We start from the raw sequence: 21,976 nt of genomic DNA on the forward strand, positions 1-21,976 counted from the left end.
TTTAACCGGACACGAAGTTAAATGGCTGCCCACACGTGTACGGTCCATCAGTCACTTTGGCGAACTAAATGTAAGCACGTTCGCCAGGGAAAACAAATTTTCATCTACAATTGTCGCATTGATTTCTTCGGAATAAAAATGGGATCGGATAACAAATTGTGCAATTAAATTGTATCAAAAGGCAAGAACAATCAGCGATAGATCGTCCGCTGTGGGTAGCGATTTAACAAGTTGTCTTCTTTTCGGAAAAGATAACGAGCGATGAACGCGATAAATGCTTAGTATAACAGACGGGAAAGGAAATAGTGAGCTCGAAGATAAATTTTTCTGAGGCCGAGCCACCCCCGGCACGGGAGAACGTTCGCTGCAGCGGAAATAAGATCACCTGACTTTTCGTCCTCGTATCTCGGATGCAGGTACCTCGCGGGTCTCGCGCGATCCATGAAGAGCGTCAACGACGCACAACTTCCATGATGAGCAAGACGATCGAAGATTCGACACGTGACTTCCACGCGGCTCTGGCACCGGCACCGGCCTGAATCCTCTGAGTCCTCGAGTCGTCAGAATAACGGGCATCAATTTATTCGCGATCGATCTGTTAGTTTCTCGGACTATCAATGATTCGACCAACCATTCGTAGAGTGTAATCCCTTATCGTAATAATTCGATAATGGAGCTAAGGTTATTCACGAATTACAAGTAGCTATACTGTAAACAATTAGCAATTTTATATAATTGATGCGTTACTGTTAACGAAATAACATTTGCAATCTTTGTTTCGGTATACACTTGAAAGAACAATTCGTAAATCAAACCTAGCTCTTAATGTTTGTAAAACCCCCGTTCATTAAATATATAATTTCTTATAAATTATATACATTGGTCGACAAACATCTATTCTGAATTCGGAACCCCCTAAACGTACATTGTCATGGAAGAGGACAGACGACAAAAGCATATTTAATATGTAAAGGCGTGAAAGATCGTGAGAATGATTTTTCTGTCCTCTCACTGAGAGTTGGGTCGGGGTTGTGGGCTGTTGCAGTTGTGGCTGGAATACCATACCTCATGAAGGTCTAAATGGCCGACACGCACATCGGCGTCTGGACGTGCGAGCGAGGTCGGGCTGTGAACGCCGATTAGGAAATGAAGAAAGAGGACTCACGGGACGATGGTCGAACGATGGAAAAATTCGCTCGACAGAAAAATCCGCGCAATGACGGAAGAAGCCAGGTGCTCTATGCTATCATGTGCTAACAACTCGAAAAAAGATCAATTTCGCTATTGTGAGCGAGTAAAGATTTCATGTTTCTTAAAGGAACGAAATGTCTCGTTACCATTTAACACATTGTTGTCGTCGTCATTTATCAATTATCAATAATATTATTCCATCATCATATTTGCCGTCGAATTCATCTTTCGTCATTATTGTGTTATAATCGTCAACATCATCATCATCAGTGTCATTTTTATCGCTAGAGTCATCAACTATGTCATCTTCCTTCGCGACGTATTCATCCGTGTGTCATGCGCAGAAAAATAAATGAATATCTCCGCGAGAGCGATTTAAATGTTTCTGTTAATTGTTATGTATGTAAGGAGCTTAGATATAAACGCATCCTATGATCGATAAAGGACGTTATAGAGAAATAATTCACATCGGGCTGTGCGTATACGATACTGAAGAGATTATAGAGAAGAGCAATATATTTGATAGTATGTCGGTCCGGTATCTGCCGATGGTCACGCGATAAACAGAATTATTCTCGCAACGTATGCATTTCTTATATAGAATCTCGATCCTTAACATCCGACCGTCGTCTAACGTTGAATATTGTTTATTGGTTTTGTTTTATTCGTTAACCCGTTAACGTCACGAAGAGCGATACCGCCGATTTGTTGCATTTCATCGATAACATTCACACTCAGTAAATGGGTAGGACTTTATAGTGTAGGAAAAAGGAAATGTAAACAATCACCAAGACTATGGATAGTGTTCTACCTAGATTGCGGTACACGCTCTAGAGTTTAATTTAACATGAGAGAGATTAATCGTTTGTAACTAAAACCTTTCATTCTAAATCCTCTGTTTTATCGATTTCTTTCTCTTCTATCCTAATAAAACCTACTGATCCTCAAGCTAACCTTCCTCTTCAACATTATATTTATAAGACTAAAGAGATCTCAAGAGAATGAAATGAAAACTGGGCCGAGGCCCAGAGTTAGCGCGAAGCTATGAACGAATGTCTTGCCTACGATTTTATTTATAAATAACGAGATTTCTTAGTAATACTGAGAGTTCCTACAGTGTGTGTTTATGTCAGTCATCTGTTTTAAAGTGAAAAGAAATCTGATTCTAGCCATAAATACCATTATTGCAAATTATCATTTCGACAATACCGATTTAAAAAAAACTGAGATTAAAATTTGTAACAGTTACATTGAAATTATCATCGATATCTCGCCATTAAAATTTTAGAACTTATAAACTTTTGAGATTAGAATAACACAAAAATATGTATTATTCTAACAGAATGTATTATCTTAAAACAAGAAGAAACGCATTATACGTGTAAATAAGATTTTACAAATTACAAATATAATTGTTATTGCGTCTCTTACCTAAAACGTTACTTTTAATTCCGGCATAAATTTGTTCTGTTCTTCCTTTGCAACACGTTGAAATTCGACATGTGTTTTGTTACATCCATATCTTGTTACATCTCTAATGCTTATCTAGCTTTATGCTGGTTGCATGAATATAAAACAAAGACTAGTCTTTCGAATAATCGCAATTAAATCGCGCGAAAAGAGCCACGATAAAGGCATCTATTTATTTATTTATTTATTTGTAATTAAAATACTTCTTGTCTCATGTGTTCGCCGTGTTTTGTCGCTCAGTGTCCGATAATCAGCGCAAGATACAAACATGTCATCAGGAAATTGTTAAGTCACAGGCGAAATTTGTATGATATTGTATCGCGACCTAAGGGCGTAAAGTTGATCATCTTAGGTATTTTAGAAAAATCGTCGCGTCATTAACGAATGAAACTTTTTTGTCGCACTGTATCTGTGATCACGATTATCAGACGTCATGAATTATTGCTCGTGAACGTTGCGTGCGAGTCAATAAGTCCTTGTTATTCGCATAAGAGCAGCATGTACAATAATAAAAATCGATATTATATGATAACAATAAATATATTTCCTAATATATCCTTTGTATTTGCTTTATCCACCATCGCTCTAATAATAATATAGGCTTTATTATTATATTGTACATATGCTTACACGTCCAATTCAATTCACAAAAACTCACATTAAAATTACGTAAAATATTTTTAAATTATTTGATTTAGAAAAATTAAAGAAAGTACAAAAATGAATCAATTATTTTGATTATATTTAGCAAAATTATATTTAATACTTTTAGAAGTAAAAATTTTATTTTTATTAAACATAAGTATAAAAATAAAACTTCTAATTATTGATTGTGACAAAATCTCTAAACAAGTTTAAAGTTTTAGCTTTACTTGTCATTGTTGTTATACAGTTTTTAACTTTTAATTAAAATACTGGTAATCTCTTCATTTAATGTGCTATAAAATTATATCGTAAAGGTATATAATTTTGCCATCTTATTGTATCTTAAGATAAATAACCTTCGCGTTTTTTCAAGATAAAACAACAGTTTATGAAAAAATCGATAGAAATAAATAGCCATTCCAGAACAGCGTCAATATGAATAAAATTATCGCTATATCGACATATTAATCTTTAGCAAAATGAATTGTTATACATCAAAAGGTAAATAATTTTGTATAATTTGTAAAGTATTTTTGTTACATTTTTCTTAATAATGTTAGAAAATTATTTAAATAGGCTATATATATAAATTGTAGAGATATTTTTCCACATTTGGGAGAAGATAATATTTGTTGTAGCATTAATTCAACACTGACTATCAAAATATTGACAATTGATGAATTATCAACTGGGCTATATATATATTTAGGTAATCTCCTCGACGAGACTGAAGTACTCGAATGGATGGTCAAACAAAAAACTGATGAGAGCATTGAAGAAATCGACCGTGAGACTCTCATCAGATACATTGAGACAAAAGAATTTCTCGCTGTCATATTTTGTAAGGAACAATTTTGAATCAAAGTATTTTACATAAAAAATAAGTGAACCTCGGTTAGACTACAAAATACAATACAATGTAATTTCTTTTGTCAATGACATCCATTTTTTCTCTTAATTTTATTTAAAATTAAAAAATGATTTTACACAGTTTAAAATATTCAATTCGTACTAAGGAATTCGAAAGTTTCAATATTTCTTTTTTTCTAATTTTAAAATATAATGACTTTTGCATATTAGCTATTCATGTAACAATCTGTCTTTTTTTTTAAATAAAATAGTTTGCTTTCGATAATTCTGTACGAAATTTTTGTACCGCTTATATAACTATTCTGCATATAATCTACTAATAAAATCAGTAAATTTATGAAAAAAAATTTTACATTGTAATTGAAATTGTTAGAAGATACTATTGTTAGAAGATACTATAATCACAAAGGACTTTATACATTACATAACAAAAAATATTCAGACAAAGAAGAAGATCCAGAAAGTCCGAGGGTACTTAGGCATATCGAATTAATTGATGACGAAGCTGCGGAATACGGAATAAAGATCGTCAGGATGAAAGATCGGCTAATGGCGAAGAAATATGGTTTTCGAAATCCACCAGGCATCACTTATTTTCGCAAGGGTAAGAATATCAATTATGATGGTGACATTGATGACGAGGAAGAGATCCTCGACTGGTTGACCAATCCGGAGAATATGGAACTTACTGATCACATAGAACGTATCAACAAGAAGATGTTTCAGAAAGTCCGACAAACGACCGATTATTTAGCCGTATTTTTTTGTGAGTCAATATACACAGTTAATATAATAATAAAAACACAATTATATCTGCATTTATCATTTCTAATACGTCGCACGTTTGTTTAGACAGCAACGACTGCAAACAGTGCGGCCGGGTATTGGCAGAAATCGAACATATCGACGATGAAGCTGACGGCGCTGGTATTAAATTCGTCAAAATCGACGATAAACAATTATCTAAGCAATATGGTGTTTTCGCGTTACCTGCTATACTATTTTTCAAGATGGGATCGAAGGAACCAGTTATATATGCAGGTACACGACAAATTAAGGTGACGGTTCCAATTATTATGAATCTCATTTAGGGTTGAAATAATTTTTATTAAATAGTATAAATATAAAGAGGGCAAAAAGCCAAGTAATTTAACGAACAACTTTAATTCAAATAATTATAATATGAACATTACAAAAACAATTAAACGTTTCGACTCCAATCATTTCATATCAGTAATAATAGAGAAAAAGATTTCATATTACATAATAATTATGCTTAAACTGCTAATACTACTAATTAATCCAAAAAATTCTATACTTTTATTAATACATGTATATTTGTAAAACATTTAATTTTGCAAATTTAACCCATAATTAGAACATGACATAATTGGAACCTTACACTTTTTTATTAGTGAGATAGATGAAAGTTAGGATGATTGATTCAACAGGTGATCTGTATGACGAGGAGCAAATTTTGCAGTGGTTGATGACACAAAAGGATCCATCGGGTGAAGTAATCGAAGCTCTGGAAGGCGAAGATCTTTTAAATTTGATACGAGAATCGGAATCTTTAGCCGTATATTTCTGTAAGTTCCTGAATACTTCGAATATATATAACTTTATAAGATAAATTATCGAAAAGTTATTGTAAATAACATCACCTCAGTGAGAAATGACAATGGAATCGACATCGAATCGACATCAATTCGACGTTGATTTCGTTATCATTTCTCACTGGGACGTATTCTATTTTCTTTCTTTATCTACTTTATTTTCATTGAATTGTTAATTACTATATAATTGATGTTGGCGATCACATGGACAGTGATAACGCCAATCGGTGAGATTGGAAAAAAAAAAACTACATTTCATCGAGAAGATTTCCGTAAAAGAGCGACTTTACGGAATATTAAAGGAATATTGATTTCGCGCGATACTTTTTTCTAAACTTGTGATTCTTCCCTCTTCCTATTTCACAATCTCTTTACGTGATTAAATTAAACTCATATTGTACAATTAATCAAATGTCATAAAATTATCTTTGTAATGAAGAAATTACTGACTGTTCCTAACAAATGTCAAAATATTTATCTCCCTCCTAATTCTATCTATTACGTGTCTATTCGCTGTCAATTTTCGCTCCGATGCTGTACACTTTGTGTACTGATGCCGTAGGGAACAGAACGCTTTGCGACGTGTGCCAATCAAAAACGTACCGCAAGCAGATGCGCCACAAGGAGCACAAGAGCGCGGAACATGCAGAGGCGGCCGAACACCTCGATGGTACAACAGATCAAAGCAAGATGAAAATTTATTGATGTCCTGAGCTTCCTTGCTGTCTATGTCTTTCTCTCTGTCCTTTTTTCTCTTTCCTTTTTTCTCTCTCTCTCTCTCTCTCTCTCTCTCTCTCTCTCTGTGTCTCCTTTTTCAACTTCTCTATGTGATTTATATAGTCTACGTTTTAGTTATCTCAATTCTTGATCACAGATAACCGAGATGTACTCCCAGCACAAAATACACACGGAGAAAAAGAAACCAGCCATCGAATATTCAATATATAGCACTCTTCATGAATTATTTTATTAGCCATGTATAATAATATTCTCATAAAATATGCTATGTGCCGGTAAACTTTTTTTTTCTCCGTATACAATCACGTACAATTTATTGGTACGCAATATATACGAGCTTTGCCGAAATCCGGAAAAGCTTTAAAAAACGATGTGTGCTATCTCGTAGTGAATGCGCTTTTTTGTAGGAAAAATAAAAGAACACTGATATGTAACCAACGGGACTATTTATACTTTAAATATAAAGAGGTATTAAAATATAAATAAATCTCGTACAATATTAGATAAAAATAACGAAATGTATTTCGATTCGTTTTTAGTTATCAGTGTTCCCTTAATAATTCTTGTTTTTATAGCTATAATGTAATAATAACAATTGTGGACGTAGAACACCGCCACTTTCTAGGCCAAACATTTGTAGGATGCTTTCTCCAAAGAAACAATGTATTCCTTTCTCTCTCTCTCTCTCTCTCTCTCTATCTCTGATATATTTTCGATGTACAATTACACAGTTACACAGGTGCACGTGCACGAGAGCAAAGCATGTGACATGAGAACAGAATACAAGCAGCCAAGCAGTAGTGACCTACAGATCCCGATGAGCATGCAAAATTCTCGCTTACTCCACCGATGAGACAGATGTTCTAATATCATTGAAAGTTTAAATATCACACGTAGATGATCGTCCGATCCTTGTCGCAGTATTACTCACACTTTATTACGTGTATTTGCCTTGTATTTAGCAGATTCCTCCCTCGATTCCAGTAGACCATTTACATCGACGATCGATGTGCAATATTTCGTTGTGTATTATCGTCTTTATATTCTTCAAGTAGATTATTCGAAACAACAAATTTTCGCGATAAAAATTCGATAATAATAGAATTTCTCTTCAGATCCTGACGACTGTGCGCAATGCGTGACGATACTTGAGGAATTGGAGAACATTGATGACGATTGCGACAGACATGGCATTACATTTGTGAAGACACAAGTAAGTAAAAATGTCAACGATATATCAAAATAAACTTTTTGTTATTTTTCGTTGTTATACCTATTTGTTATCCTTTTTATAATAAATAAGTTGTTCGTTAATAATGCGGGCAGAAAAGGAATTTTTGATAAAAAAGATTAAAAATGTAAAATAAAATTTTTTCATATGAATAACGATTTGCTTCGTCAAAAAAATTTAATTTAAAGATTACGAAATTAATATCTTTTATCTAATTTAAGTTTGTATAATAAGTTTCAGTTTCAATAATGACTTTTTAAGAGCAAACATACATAACAGCAACTTTTTACATAAAGAAGACAAATACAAAAATTATAATAGATACTATAATATTATATCTAACAAAACAGATATAATATTTTACAATTTCTTGCTCATCTATAATATAAGAATATCCTTTTTTATAGGATTTCAAGGTTGCTGAAGATTATGGGGTGACCGATTTACCAGTATTAGTCTACTTCGAGAATCAAGTACCGAATGTGTTCGCAGGTTTGCAATTTTGGCGATTAGCTTTCCTAATAGCTTTCCTTATTCATAATTATTTCTCTATAGGTGATCTCTCTGTGGAAGAAGAGGTGTTACAGTGGCTGATTACTCAAAGAACGGAAGATCGGATTGAACTAATCACACGAGTAATGTTAGAAACGTCTGTTGAGGAGACTCAATATTTAGCAGTTTACTTTAGTAAGTTAATTAATATCGAGAATCATAGAACGTAGATATGATAATTATATTATTCAAGTGTATAATTGTAACATCCACGTCATAGCTAAGCAGAATTGTCACATATGTGACGAGATTCTGGAAGGTTTGGAAAAAATTGATGACGAATGCGACGTATTTGGAATTCATATGGTGAAAATTCAGGATTCGCAGTTAGCGAAGCGATATTCGATCAAGACGTTCCCGGCTCTCGTTTATTTCCGAAATGGCAATCCTCTTCTCTTTGAAGGTTCTGTAGTTATATTCTAACTCACTTATATTCTCATATATTTATTCTTGATTTTTCTAATATTTTTGTTCTCTCGTAACGAATAAGAACTGAAAATTTGGAAACGTTATATGTGTAGGAGATCTCCAAAACGAAGAATCCGTCCTCGAGTGGCTGATCGACGATGACAATCGAGAATTAGCCGATGAAATAGAATCCGTTAATGATAGAATGCTAGAGAGGCTCCTCGATGAATCTCCTTTCCTAGCCGTTTTCTTTTGTATGTTATGAATAATCTATCTTTGACATTAAACTTTCTTTATTTTTATAAACATTTTTTTCTTTTCAACCAAGAATTCTTTGTGATTTAAATTACTTTTTTAAAATATTAAGAAAGACTATATATTTTTAGTTTTCCAAAAGTACTTTCTTTTAATAGAGAAGAAATAGATCCGAAATATAATATATTGACTCACAACACACACATATACACAAGAATTTGCAATTACATGTATAAATACGCTCTTTTCATAAATACATTTGAAATTTATTAGATGACGAAGATTGTCCGGAATGCGATGATATTATGGAAGCACTAGAGAAAATCGACGGCGAAGCCGATCTTTTTGGAATCGACTTCGTTAAGATCTCCAGTTCAGAGGCTGCTGAAAAATATGGCATTCTTAACGTTCCGTCCCTCGTGTACTTCCGAAAGAAAACGCCACTCATATATGACGGCGATCTTACACAAGAAGACAAAATCCTGCAATGGCTCACTTCTCAAGATGTGTTTGAGATTAAGAATGAAATCGAGGAAGTTAACAGAAAGATGCTAGACAAATTGTTGGATGAGAATGAGTTTCTCGCAGTCTTCTTTTGTGAGCAAATATAAAATACAAATTGTGTGTGTGACGATATTATATTTGAAAATTGTCTCGTTATACATTTATTGTTTTCAGATGAACACGAGAGCCATGAAAGCGAGGAAGTAAACGAGAAATTGGAAGAAATCGACGACGAAACCGATAATCTAGATATTACATTCGTCAAAATGGCAGATCCTAGATACGCTAGGAAATGGGGAGTTACCAAGCTTCCCGCGATTGTTTATTTTCGCAAACGATTCCCTAGTATCTACAGAGGTAAGGAGCTTTTTACGGAAATACAAAATCTAATTCACTCCGTAATCCAATTCGCTTCGATCCACCCTATCATGAAAAACTTCTTATTGTGAAGATCGCTTTACTTCGGTGCTTTTATTAAGTCACATTTCAATTGCTCTACAGGTGATTTGCACAAAGGACAAGACGTTCTCGAGTGGTTACGCAAGAACAGATATCGACAGCCGGAACTAAACATCTATATGTACATGCTAATTGCCATCACCATTCTCTTTCTCATGTATACCGGTTTTCTACTATCGTGTTTCCGCTCGGAGCCCACCGCACCCGTCGTACATCCCAAACAGGCGTGAACACACGAAAATATGCAAGTGACAAATAAAGTAAAAGACAGGATCGTGAACACTTGCGCCTGTGTGTGCCCGGTATCTTTCAATACTCTCGCTGATTCCCGATTACGTGTGGATAGGTTCGTCCGGAACGAACGATCTAACAGCGTTTAGAACAAGTAACGATGACCGCTAAAACGGAAATGGAAGATAATGATCTACCTGCGAGAGTGTTTGGACCGCTGTCAAACGTTAAATAATATCGCGTGAAAGAGAGGGAGAGAATGTGTCTATTTAAACTTCGTATTCTCTAAGAGAGTAGTATTTTGAGCCGAAAAGTACTCGCGCGTGTGTAGCGCGAACTACAAGTTTCGGATATTACATATGCGAATTCAATCGAGTTGAAAGATAATTGACATCTCGATACTACTACATTCTTTGTCTCCAAAAAAAATGTGCGAATAATATTTGTTGTAAAAATAATATATATAATATGTAATATAATATATGCATACATTATATATATATATATATATATAATATAATAAGGAAATATTGTAATATATAGAATGTTTGTTCAATGCTTGACCCACTTATTATTAGAATCGCTAATCATAAAGAGTTGATAGTTGATTAATAGTTAGTTGGAAGAATTTCGATACGTGACAAAATATTATATATCTTCATCACTATTTATCTTTTCTTTGTCTAATAAGGAATACCGTTAACCATTACCTTTGCTATTATTTATTAGTAGGATTATTATATTAGCTATCATTATTTCGTTAACATTATCATTATTGTTATTGCTCGCCTAAAATTATTGCAACTATTATTTATATACTTATTACTGCTGTTATATTGCTATTGTAATTATAATCATAATTATATTTTGTTATTAATATATAGTTATTACATTGTTAACAAATAACTACCCAGTAAACATCAACTGACAGTAATATAATGTTAATGTTATAATACATACACAACAATATAAATGCAATATAACACATGTTGTACATAACAGTTACACTGTAAAAACGTAACATTATAAAGTTATATTACTGCTTAGTGTTTATTGGATAATAATTAAGTACGACAGCGGTCTACAATCGTACAAACTTTCTTAGTTCATGTATGGTAGTTCACTAGCCGTTCCTTCGCAATAATTACTAACACTGTTCAACAGTGAAAAATCTCTCTGAAATACATTTTGCGAATATTTTTTCACGATGAACATGGATGACATTAGTATAATTGGCATAGCACGCCAAAATTCTGAGTAAATTGATATAAAATAAAGAAAATGGCTTTTTTTTTTACCATGTTTAACATTTTTATGACAAAACAAAGAAGCTTATTTCTGGATAAAGTTTAAGACATCTCAAAATATAATACAAGAATTTTTTAATGAATTTAAATTTATGATCGTATAACTTTTCATCAAATTATGGCTGTTTGAACAGTCATGTTAAATTAAATTTTCTGTATATAATTACAAAGGAAAACTTTTTTCTCTTCAAATATATAATTCGGTATATAATTCGAAGATCTTTTGTGCTGAACGCTGTTATCTGATTTTGCGTAGCACATCAGAATTTTTAATAAATCAAGATGAAATTATAATGAATTATAAATATTAAAATTTACTACTTCAATTATACTTCAATTTATTAAAAATCTTGATGTGCTACGCAAATGTTATGCTAGAAACGGTATTGTGTTCTTGCATGAAAAATCTTTGAAGTACTATGTGACATTTAAAACTTTTTTGTTGAATTATAATTATACATAATTCTATGTAATTATATAGAATATAAAATTCAAACAGCTTCAAACATTACTTGATGAAAATAGATCATATGATCATAAACTAAAATTTAATTGAAAACTCTTGAATTATATTTTTAGAGGCTATTTTTAATTATAGACATTATTTATAAACAATGTTTTGTTTTGTGGAAAAATGTTAAAAATAGCCATAAACGCCTATTTTATATTAATTTAATAAAAAATGTTACTATACCAACGTCGACGTTCAGTTCAAAAAGAATTTCGCGAAATGTATTGTCACATTTCAAAGAAAAAAAGCAGTGTCTTTTGTTGAGCAGTGTAATTGTTAATGTTGACCATATAATTAAAATGATACAAAGAGAATATTTTTATATCCTCTCCACGAGGGAGACTGATAGCGTCATCGTTACTAAATTAAATAAGAAGCGCAACCTTGGACCAACTCCAAACCGTTAAAATGCCATTTCCATCTGCCAAGTGTGAATAGAATTATAATGCGAATGCGAATAATAACGTATTGTATGAAAAGTGAAGCTCCTTTTAGATTGTTCGCAGAATTGTAGATAGATAATAATTACACATACGTATAATTCTTTTGAATACTCTCTTTTGATTCTGCGATATGGATATAGAAATATTTCAGTCACATATATAAAAATATGTCTTAAATCAAATTTTCAAAAAAAAAAATATATACGTGAAATTAAGTTACAATTATTTCATAGAATTATTTTCTCAAGTAGCAAGATGACGTTTAATGACATTTTATTTATGTTAAAGAAATGTCATTAAGATATTATTAAGATGTTATTTGACATCACTTTGCTACTTGGGTTACTATTATAATTGTTGACGTGCTATTGCAAAGCTCATTAAATAAGATTTATGCATCGCAAGTAACTATATAATTAAAAAGTTGTTAATAAATTTATTGTTTCTTAATCATGTAAGAGATTAAATTGTTTTGCGTATTTTGTAAATTAAAAAAAAAATACCCCCGTTACTCGAAAAATATATAATATAAATCTAGAATGTAAGACAAAATGATAAATAAATAAAAGTAAAATGAAGCTCGAAATGTCCACTTTATGATTATTTGAAATTTGGTAAATTTTTTCCAAATTTATAGTGTACCGCTTTTTTTACGGGCGAGTGTATAAAAATGAACAAAAAATGTCGAAACGTCATGTAAATATTTATGAACGTAACTTACGAAAGATTGAATGTGTTTGTTCTACTTTATATATAATACTTTCCGTTACATGCTTATATATTATATATATATTTCTATTCAATGTAATGTAGAACATACCTTGTAAATGGTATTATAACCAAAGCGAAAATGTCTCAAGCCAAATTTTACCTTCCTTTGTTTTATTTGCAATATAAATTGTAAAATCTAATAGAAATAATGATTTAAGAAATGTAAAATAGACACTAACATTTACGACATTTTGGACACTTGTATAAATTCTATGAAATATGGTTTTGTAAATAATTAAGACACTATTAAAAAATAACAAAAATATGTCATATGTGAAAGAACAATCATCAATCTTATATGTTAATAACAAATATGTTTAAAATTAAAGTTATTTTTTAGTTCCGAAGTAAACTGAATTCATATTTTATTTTGTATGTTCTCAAGAAATAAACTAAATTTGAGTCAAAATTAATCTGTTGGAAGGAAACTTAAAACTAGAATTTCAGTTCATCGTAACTCTACATTAACCCTGTTCAAAAATAGAGTCGCAAGCCTAAGATATTAATCAATTATAATCGATTATTTTTTCTTATTGAACTGTGATTGGCCAATTTTTTATGGCTTGCGACATATTTAATATAATATGCATACGATAATCAATTACTAGTGTAATATATCCTATACATATATTCTATAACAATTAATAAGGAAGCTACGATTCCTTCTCTCCTTCCCTCTCTTCCTCTCTCTGTTTATCTATCTATCTCGGGTTATCTTCAGGTTAATACATTGTTAAATTCCGTAGTAAAATGCATCATTAATTGACGATAATTCAACAATGTATTAAGGCATCGAGATAACCCGCAAACCGCGTAGCTTCTTTAAAGAAAACATCCGTTGGACATATTAATCGTAATATGGAAGATTTCAAGTATTAAGCATGACGTCATTATGTGCAATGTGCGCAAAAGAAACTTGATTGATATAATTTGATTACACTTTGTTGGACTTCATCTTTCATACAGAAAAATATTTCACAGTTTCATTCACATAACAAACGATTATCTATCATTGTTTTCTTCTCTTTCCGTATAATTTACTTATGTTTCTGCGTACTGTTATGCGTTCCTGCGATGTTAATGACGTTATTATTGGACTTTCAGCTCCTGTTGATGCTCAGTTACGTTTCCTGTTGATAAGCTATTTATTTAATCTTTTTCTTTTTTGAACAATCGGGGCCAGTATTCATAGTCAATTCATATATTCGTCAATTCAAGATCGTTTTAAATTCAGTCTTGAGGTATCCAAACCAATCAAAGAAAGTGGCTTTAAAATAAGAACTATGAATACCAAGATTGCTCGAAAATGGGTCGATTCAAATAATGATGTTTTTCATACTTTTACATCACATAATTGTATATTATTGTAAAGAATTATGTACAAATATTAAAATTTTTTTACGACCGTACATGTGATAAACACCAACAAGAAGAAGACATCCTATAACGGTCAAAGCTAGATCACAGTGCTTATTATAATTATGTGTGAATTTTATATACTGCGTATGTAGTCCCCCCATAAATTGCTATTAATAGATATGTATTTATATTTTAATATATTCAGAATTACATATGTAATATAATCATGTAATATATATATACATATTTAAATATATGTATATTTACATATATTTATGTATAATGCAAATGTATATTTAAATGTGTACATATATTCACATATTTATTAAAAATATGTAGGTTTTTAGACCACTAAATATAAAACTGATATCAAAATTGATAAATTCAATGTCATACAATCTACCATATAAATCTACGTATATATCATACAATAATCTGAGCATTTTTCAAGACGTATCATCTGCTATACCAAATTCATAATTTTGAATTTGTTACATTGAATTTATATTTAACAGCAAAATAATTTTTAATTTAAATAAATATTGTTGAAAAGTATTCGCACTAAATGATTAATGAATAAATTTACTTTCAAGTTCACAAAATAAATAAGATAAAAAAATAAGTGTCAAAAAATTAATCACCATTCCGAAAGAAAGGCAACAAAGAATTTCACTATCAACTGAAAGTGTAGTTAAAAATAAAAGAAACAAATCTCATGAAGACCTTATCATGCTTCACTTAATTGTTAATACAAGTACAAATTTCATGACAACAGCCATAGGAAATTATATTGATTATTACAATGATTGACGTCATGAAGATAGTTTAGAGTTTACGTCAAAAGTTTACGTCTTGGATCACTTTCCAAGAGAAGGAGGAAGTAGATACTAAAGAGATGATTACACTCATAAGATGTAAACTTTTCGTACGTAAATTATGTTCGATCGATTCACTAAAACTGTTTTAAATTGTTAACATTAGTGATTAGCTTAAAATAAAGGTCGAAATATTCGCATGGATCTTATAAAGAAATGTAGAATTGAGTAAATATACTTAAATATATTAAAAATTGCATTGTTAATAATAACTACGGTGTTTGCTCTTGGTAACCTTTTTTTATTACTAATACTTATTTAATTTTAGAAGAATTTAATCTATATTCTAAATGTATATTTTCTAAAATAATTTAGTTATTTTATCATGATTATATATTACTGTAAATCTTCAACATGCTAACGCTTTTAATATTCTTCTTAAATTAATAGGATTAAAATGTTAACAATAAAAAAATTTAAGTTTTTTGTAAGACTTTCCTTTAATTCATATAATAAAACTATGCACAATTTAACTATTAGGAGTCAGCACTGGGATGAATATTGCGCAGTATAATAATATACAATTTTCAGTTTGAAAATTAAAACAATGAACGTTTTTACTCAATTTTTTTGAGCCTTCTTCAACAATACTTCATTTTACCGCATATAATGTTGAATTATAAGTCACAAATCATAGTCCAGTATGCATTTTTGGTAGCAACGTTGTGAGATACGAAATCTTCAAATATTATGTCCAACCAGTTACGTGGTAGTATAGATTGTCAGTCTCAAACACTCGTGATTACCAACTTGCATATTATATGTACAAAAAAAATATAAAAATTGTATATGTACAGAAAGAATTTAAAAAATACTAATTAACAGTTGTCCCAAATTAAAATTACAAACTAATTTAATCAAATGATTATCGTGTCTTATTGATATATGTCAAATAATATCTGAGATAATAATCAGTTATAATATTATTTGATTAAATTAATTTGTAATTTTAATTTGGAACAACTGTTAATTTAGTATTTTTTAAATTATATTTTTTTGTACATATAATATACATTAGGGTGTCCGTTATTTCCCAAATTTCAAAAATCAGTTTGTTCGCCCCCTAGATCTCTTCTTTGGCACCAAAAATTAATGTAGAAACTCAATATAGTCCGATAAATTAAAATTAAGCCGTGCCACCGAGCACTTCTTTTTTTCCATACAAATAACATGGGGATTTTGCATTTTATCGGCATTTAATTCTCTACGATGACTCTGTCCGTATAAAAAGTCATACCCAACGGAAAATTACTTCAATACGGTGTACTTACAATGAAAAAATTTGGCAGAACTCTAAAAAATTTTTTTGCACTGCGGGTAAGCCTCCAATTAATACGTTTATTTGACATATTTTCATTGAATTTGATTATTTTTTAACAGTTTTTTTTTATACAACCACTGGATTTATGTACCAAATATCAAAACAGTATGTAGTTAATTCATATTTATAGTGTAGTTGCACTAAAAAATTTTTCAGTGCTATAAAAAACTTTTCATAAAAATTGTTTTATGTGTAATGAATGAAAGTATTTCAATAAATAAGTTTAAAAAAAATTGAAAAATAACAACTAACTATTACTTACTTACTATTTTATTGTTGTAAAGAGATATTCAGCCTGTTGATTCCTCTTACTAATAAATAAATAACAAATAAATCGTTATAAATTATATTTATTACTTTTTATTCTTTACACTTACAAAAATATATCGCTCACATCTTCAAGTAAAAAACTTTTCATTTTTGTCGAGTCTTTTTATGTGAAAATTGATTGTTTTACGTAAAAAATGTATTTTAATAAATTTGCATTTATTTGTAAGTATATTATACTTTTAATAAATTTGCATTTATTTGTAAGTATATTATACTTACAAATAAATGCAAATTTATTAAAATACATTTTTTACGTAAAAACAATCAATTTTCACATAAAAAGACACGACAAAAATGAAAAGTTTTTTACTTGAAGATGTGAGCGATATATTTTTGTAAGTGTAAAGAATAAAAAGTAATAAATATAATTTATAACGATTTATTTGTTATTTATTTATTAGTAAGAGGAATCAACAGGCTGGAATATCTCTTTACAACAATAAAATAGTAATTAAGTAATAGTTAGTTGTTATTTTTCAATTTTTTTTAAACTTATTTATTGAAATACTTTCATTCATTACACATAAAACAATTTTTATGAAAAGTTTTTTATAGCACTGAAAAATTTTTTAGTGCAACTACACTATAAATATGAATTAACTACATACTGTTTTGATATTTGGTACATAAATCCAGTGGTTGTATAAAAAAAAACTGTTAAAAAATAATCAAATTCAATGAAAATATGTCAAATAAACGTATTAATTGGAGGCTTACCCGCAGTGCAAAAAAATTTTTTAGAGTTCTGCCAAATTTTTTCATTGTAAGTACACCGTATTGAAGTAATTTTCCGTTGGGTATGACTTTTTATACGGACAGAGTCATCGTAGAGAATTAAATGCCGATAAAATGCAAAATCCCCATGTTATTTGTATGGAAAAAAAGAAGTGCTCGGTGGCACGGCTTAATTTTAATTTATCGGACTATATTGAGTTTCTACATTAATTTTTGGTGCCAAAGAAGAGATCTAGGGGGCGAACAAACTGATTTTTGAAATTTGGGAAATAACGGACACCCTAATATACATGTTGGTAATCACGAGCGTTTGAGATGGCAATCTACTACGTAACTGTTGGACATAGATAATATTTGAAGATTTCGTATCTCACAATGTTGCTACCAAGAATACATACTGGATTATAATTTGTGACTCATAATTCAACGTTACGCAGTATAAAATGAAATATTGCTGAAGATAGTTCAAAATTGAACAAAAACGTTCATTTCAATTTTTCTGACTAAAATTTATATATTATTATACTGCGCAATATTCGTTCCAACGCTGACTCCTAATAGCCTAGTTAAATTGTGTATAGTCTTATAATAAGATCAATTTTTTACATTTAGCTAAATTTTAATAGACACCAAAATTGCTACCAAAGTATAATAGATAATACTAACAAGTATTTTCTTAAATAGTCCTTACAATTTTTCAGATAATTAAATTGTCATAATGAATTTAAAGTGTGTATATAATAACAAATACTTTACTTACATTTGGAATTTTGCTGTCTATGAATTGTGTATTGTTTTACATTCTCCGTGGATTGTATAAAGTATTTATGTTTCCACAATGGTATATTTGTAAGTCTATCCCTACTTGAGAATATCCTTTCCTTTTGAAGAAACTGAAACATTATTGTGCAAAATCAGTCTTGATAAAATTTGAAGTAACCATTAGTTATTACTTATGAGCCATTGTGTTATTATTATTGACGTATAAATAATCGGATAATCTGCAAAATTATAAATACTTTTTTTATATATTAATGTTTTAAAGGATTAAAGTACACTAATTGGATCTGTTCTAAATTTAAAAAAATGAAACATGATTAGCATGATGATTAAATCTTCGATTTATTTTGAATCTATTTTAATAGTCAACAAAATTTTTTATTTGTCTTTCTTCGTATCTTTTAATTTTTAACATGTAAATTTTTTTATTTTTATCTTAATTTTTCATATTTTACAGTATTTTCTTTAATCCTTTAAAACATTAATATATAAAAAAAGTATTTATAATTTTGCAGATTATCCGATTATCTATACGTCAATAATAATAACACAATGACTCATAAGTATAACTAATGGTTACTTTATCTTAATTGATTTTGCACAATAATGTTTCGGTTTCCTTAAAAGGAGGGGATATTCTCAAGTAGGGATACACTTATAAATATACCATTGTGGAAACATACTTTATACAATTCACGGAGAACGTAAAATAACACAGTCACAGACAGCAAAGTTCCAAATGTAAGTAAAATATTTGTTATTCTATACACACTTTAAATTAATTATAACAACTTAATTATCTAAAAAATTGTAAGGACTATTTAAGCAAATACTTGTCAGTATTATTTATTATACTTTGGTAGCAATTTTAGTGTCTATTGAAATTTAGTCAAATGTAAAAAATTGATACTTAAAAATGACAACGCATGAGGCATGACAACGTTATATTAGCTTGGTCTGGGCTATTTTAGATACGTATTCAATTAATTACGTAATTATAATTGCTTACATATAAATTACCGCGGTATTACTGTTATTCATATTCTAGTACAAAATAATATTTTTCTTTAATGTGTGATTTTTGGAATTCTTGAAAGTTATAGAAGTTGTTTTATCAGGAGACGCGGTAGTGTCTCCGGCCATGTATATCTTATATTTAAATTTTTGTGTAGATTCAACATCAACATTCGGATTAGAACCTCTTCAAACTTGTAACGAATTTCTAAGAGATATTTTTACTTCTTCAAATAAAATCGCAAAAATTACAATCACATACAATGAAAATCACAAGCAGTGAGGCTGATTCATTAATTAAAGAAAATTTATTGAATGATGATGCACTTGCGATAAATAACGTTTTGCTCAAAATAAAAATCGAAAAAGATAAAGATAGCGGATTTTCGAGCAACTTTGATTCTTCTCTCGACGATTCTGATAAATGGAATAATTTATCGGATAATCTCATTAACGAGCGTGAAATATTCATAACAAAATGTAGACAGGAATTCAGTAGCAAGTTACCAGAACAGTTCGATCGGTGGACACTTAAACAGCAGTACGATCACCTAATGAGCAATATTAGAAAATATTTCCCGAACATACCCGAATCTTTGAGGTTCATAATGCCGGCAGTATTCGAAAATGGAGACTGCAGTAGACGAAGAGGAAATGCAAAGCCGGATTGGTTAATAATGGATAAATTTTATCGTGGACAACGTTTTGCCGAACGTTACTTCAGCGGGATTCTTATAGGTACTTTGATGGGTCTAATCCAAATATTTAGTTTCTCTGACGGAATCAAACCGCTGATCCTCAGTCAAAAGTCAGACACTCCGTACAAAGCCTTTGAGCGATACCTCAGAACGGTAAGAATCTTGAGAAATTGGTACACGAGCGATCCTTGGTGCGAAGGTACGCCAGCTTACCGCGACATTCAGAGAGTGCGAAGATTACACAGCGCCATGAGATCGAAATTGTCTAAGAAAAGCTTTAAGGAGATTGATGAAGACAGCAAGATTCAAAATGTATGGTGTCCTATTTTGGGAAAGATTACAAAAGACTTCGCAGACACGTGCTCGATAGCGAAGAGCCAACATTGTCCGTACCTGATAGCACGAACGACAAGTCTGAACCAAGGCGAAATGGCAGGTACCATGTTCGCTTGCATAAGTTTAACAGTGCTTTATCCGGAGCAGTTCGGAATATTCAACGCCAGCGATGAGGATCTGGAGGCTTTTTGCCATCTCTGGCGTGGTTTAGGCTATCTGCTAGGCATGGAAGATCAGTATAATTTCTGTCGCGGTGATTTACAGGATGTGCGCCGACGAAGTAAAGATTTCATTGAGCAATGGATAAAACCAAATTTCCGCACGGTGACATCAGAGTGGGAGCATATAATCATGTGTTTACATGAAAGCGTAGTTTATATGGATATTTTAAGTAATTACAAAGTGTCTCTGCTTTATCTCTGTGACATATTTGAACTCAACATGCCTCGTTTGTATGGTTTATTCAGTTTACGGGAGAAAATAATTTATATGCTGCACAAATTTCTGTTCTGTTATATGATGAAATTACCTGGCATCATTTCTATCGTAAACAAGGTGATAAACACGTGTCTAGATCGAGCAGCTACTTTTAAAAGCGTTAAACATGACGAGCTTAAGAAGAAGTCATTCAAACAGATCCAAGAGTTTGTACCGCTTAAATTTGATTACACGGTATAGAACTTTATAATTAATTTAATTTCTTTGACGTTACACAACTTTATAGTAAATTATAATAATCGGATAAATTGTAACAAGATTTTTTAAAGAAACTAAAAAAGAAAAAGAAAAATGTATCGGGCAAATAAGTTATGCACGATAATTGAAGTTATTATTGTAGAAGTTTATTTATATACTGTAATTCTTGATTAAGGCATTTGGTTTTGCAGCCAGTATGAACGATATGTTGATTACCTTTTCATCAGTTTGAGAGAAACAATACTAACAATTATATTGATTTGTTCACTGAAAATGGCTTAAAATGAAGTTAAAGTGATTAACTCATACATACTGATTAAAAAGAGAGAATATATTAAATCAAATTATTAATTTAATACACACATAAAAATGGTTATTAACATGTAAATAATTTTAATTATAAAGCAATAAGCATATAATATAATTCGCAAATAATTGGAATGTATTTACATACTATAACAACTAAAAAATCATGGACACATTTTATTTAAGTTAACAAAAAATATATTTTTGTTACTATCATAGCTATATACTAGTATAAGTAATTTTTTATTTATTTACTGTAATTGGCAGAGTCAAAAAGAATTTATGATTATTATAATAATTTAAAAAGATATTTTAAAGAGACGT

The 21,976-nt window shown here is 30.5% G+C and overlaps 2 protein-coding genes across 2 annotated transcripts in view; both read left to right on the plus strand.

Moving 5' to 3' along the window:
- The window catches only part of hlk (hulk), a 34,587-nt gene extending 24,166 nt beyond the window's left edge, over positions 1-10,421 (plus strand). Inside the window, 13 exon segments of the mRNA XM_018542254.1 lie at positions 4,016-4,147; positions 4,619-4,942; positions 5,029-5,217; positions 5,628-5,765; positions 6,355-6,462; positions 7,646-7,743; positions 8,169-8,253; positions 8,317-8,448; positions 8,534-8,716; positions 8,835-8,975; positions 9,250-9,573; positions 9,655-9,837; positions 9,982-10,421. Of these exon segments, the coding sequence (XP_018397756.1) occupies positions 4,016-4,147; positions 4,619-4,942; positions 5,029-5,217; positions 5,628-5,765; positions 6,355-6,462; positions 7,646-7,743; positions 8,169-8,253; positions 8,317-8,448; positions 8,534-8,716; positions 8,835-8,975; positions 9,250-9,573; positions 9,655-9,837; positions 9,982-10,169 (2,225 nt within the window). The 3' untranslated portion in view covers positions 10,170-10,421.
- A 9,458-nt stretch (positions 10,422-19,879) lies between these two features.
- On the plus strand, positions 19,880-21,386 carry LOC108775787 (uncharacterized). Its single transcript, XM_018542233.1, has one exon. It carries the CDS (start codon positions 19,880-19,882, stop codon positions 21,326-21,328), a length of 1,449 nt encoding a protein of 482 aa, XP_018397735.1. The 3' UTR covers positions 21,329-21,386.
- The last annotated feature ends 590 nt before the right edge of the window (positions 21,387-21,976 follow it).

This window comes from Cyphomyrmex costatus, unplaced genomic scaffold, assembly GCF_001594065.2.
Source record: "Cyphomyrmex costatus isolate MS0001 unplaced genomic scaffold, Ccosl1.0 scaffold32, whole genome shotgun sequence".
Taxonomy (NCBI): domain Eukaryota; kingdom Metazoa; phylum Arthropoda; class Insecta; order Hymenoptera; family Formicidae; genus Cyphomyrmex; species Cyphomyrmex costatus.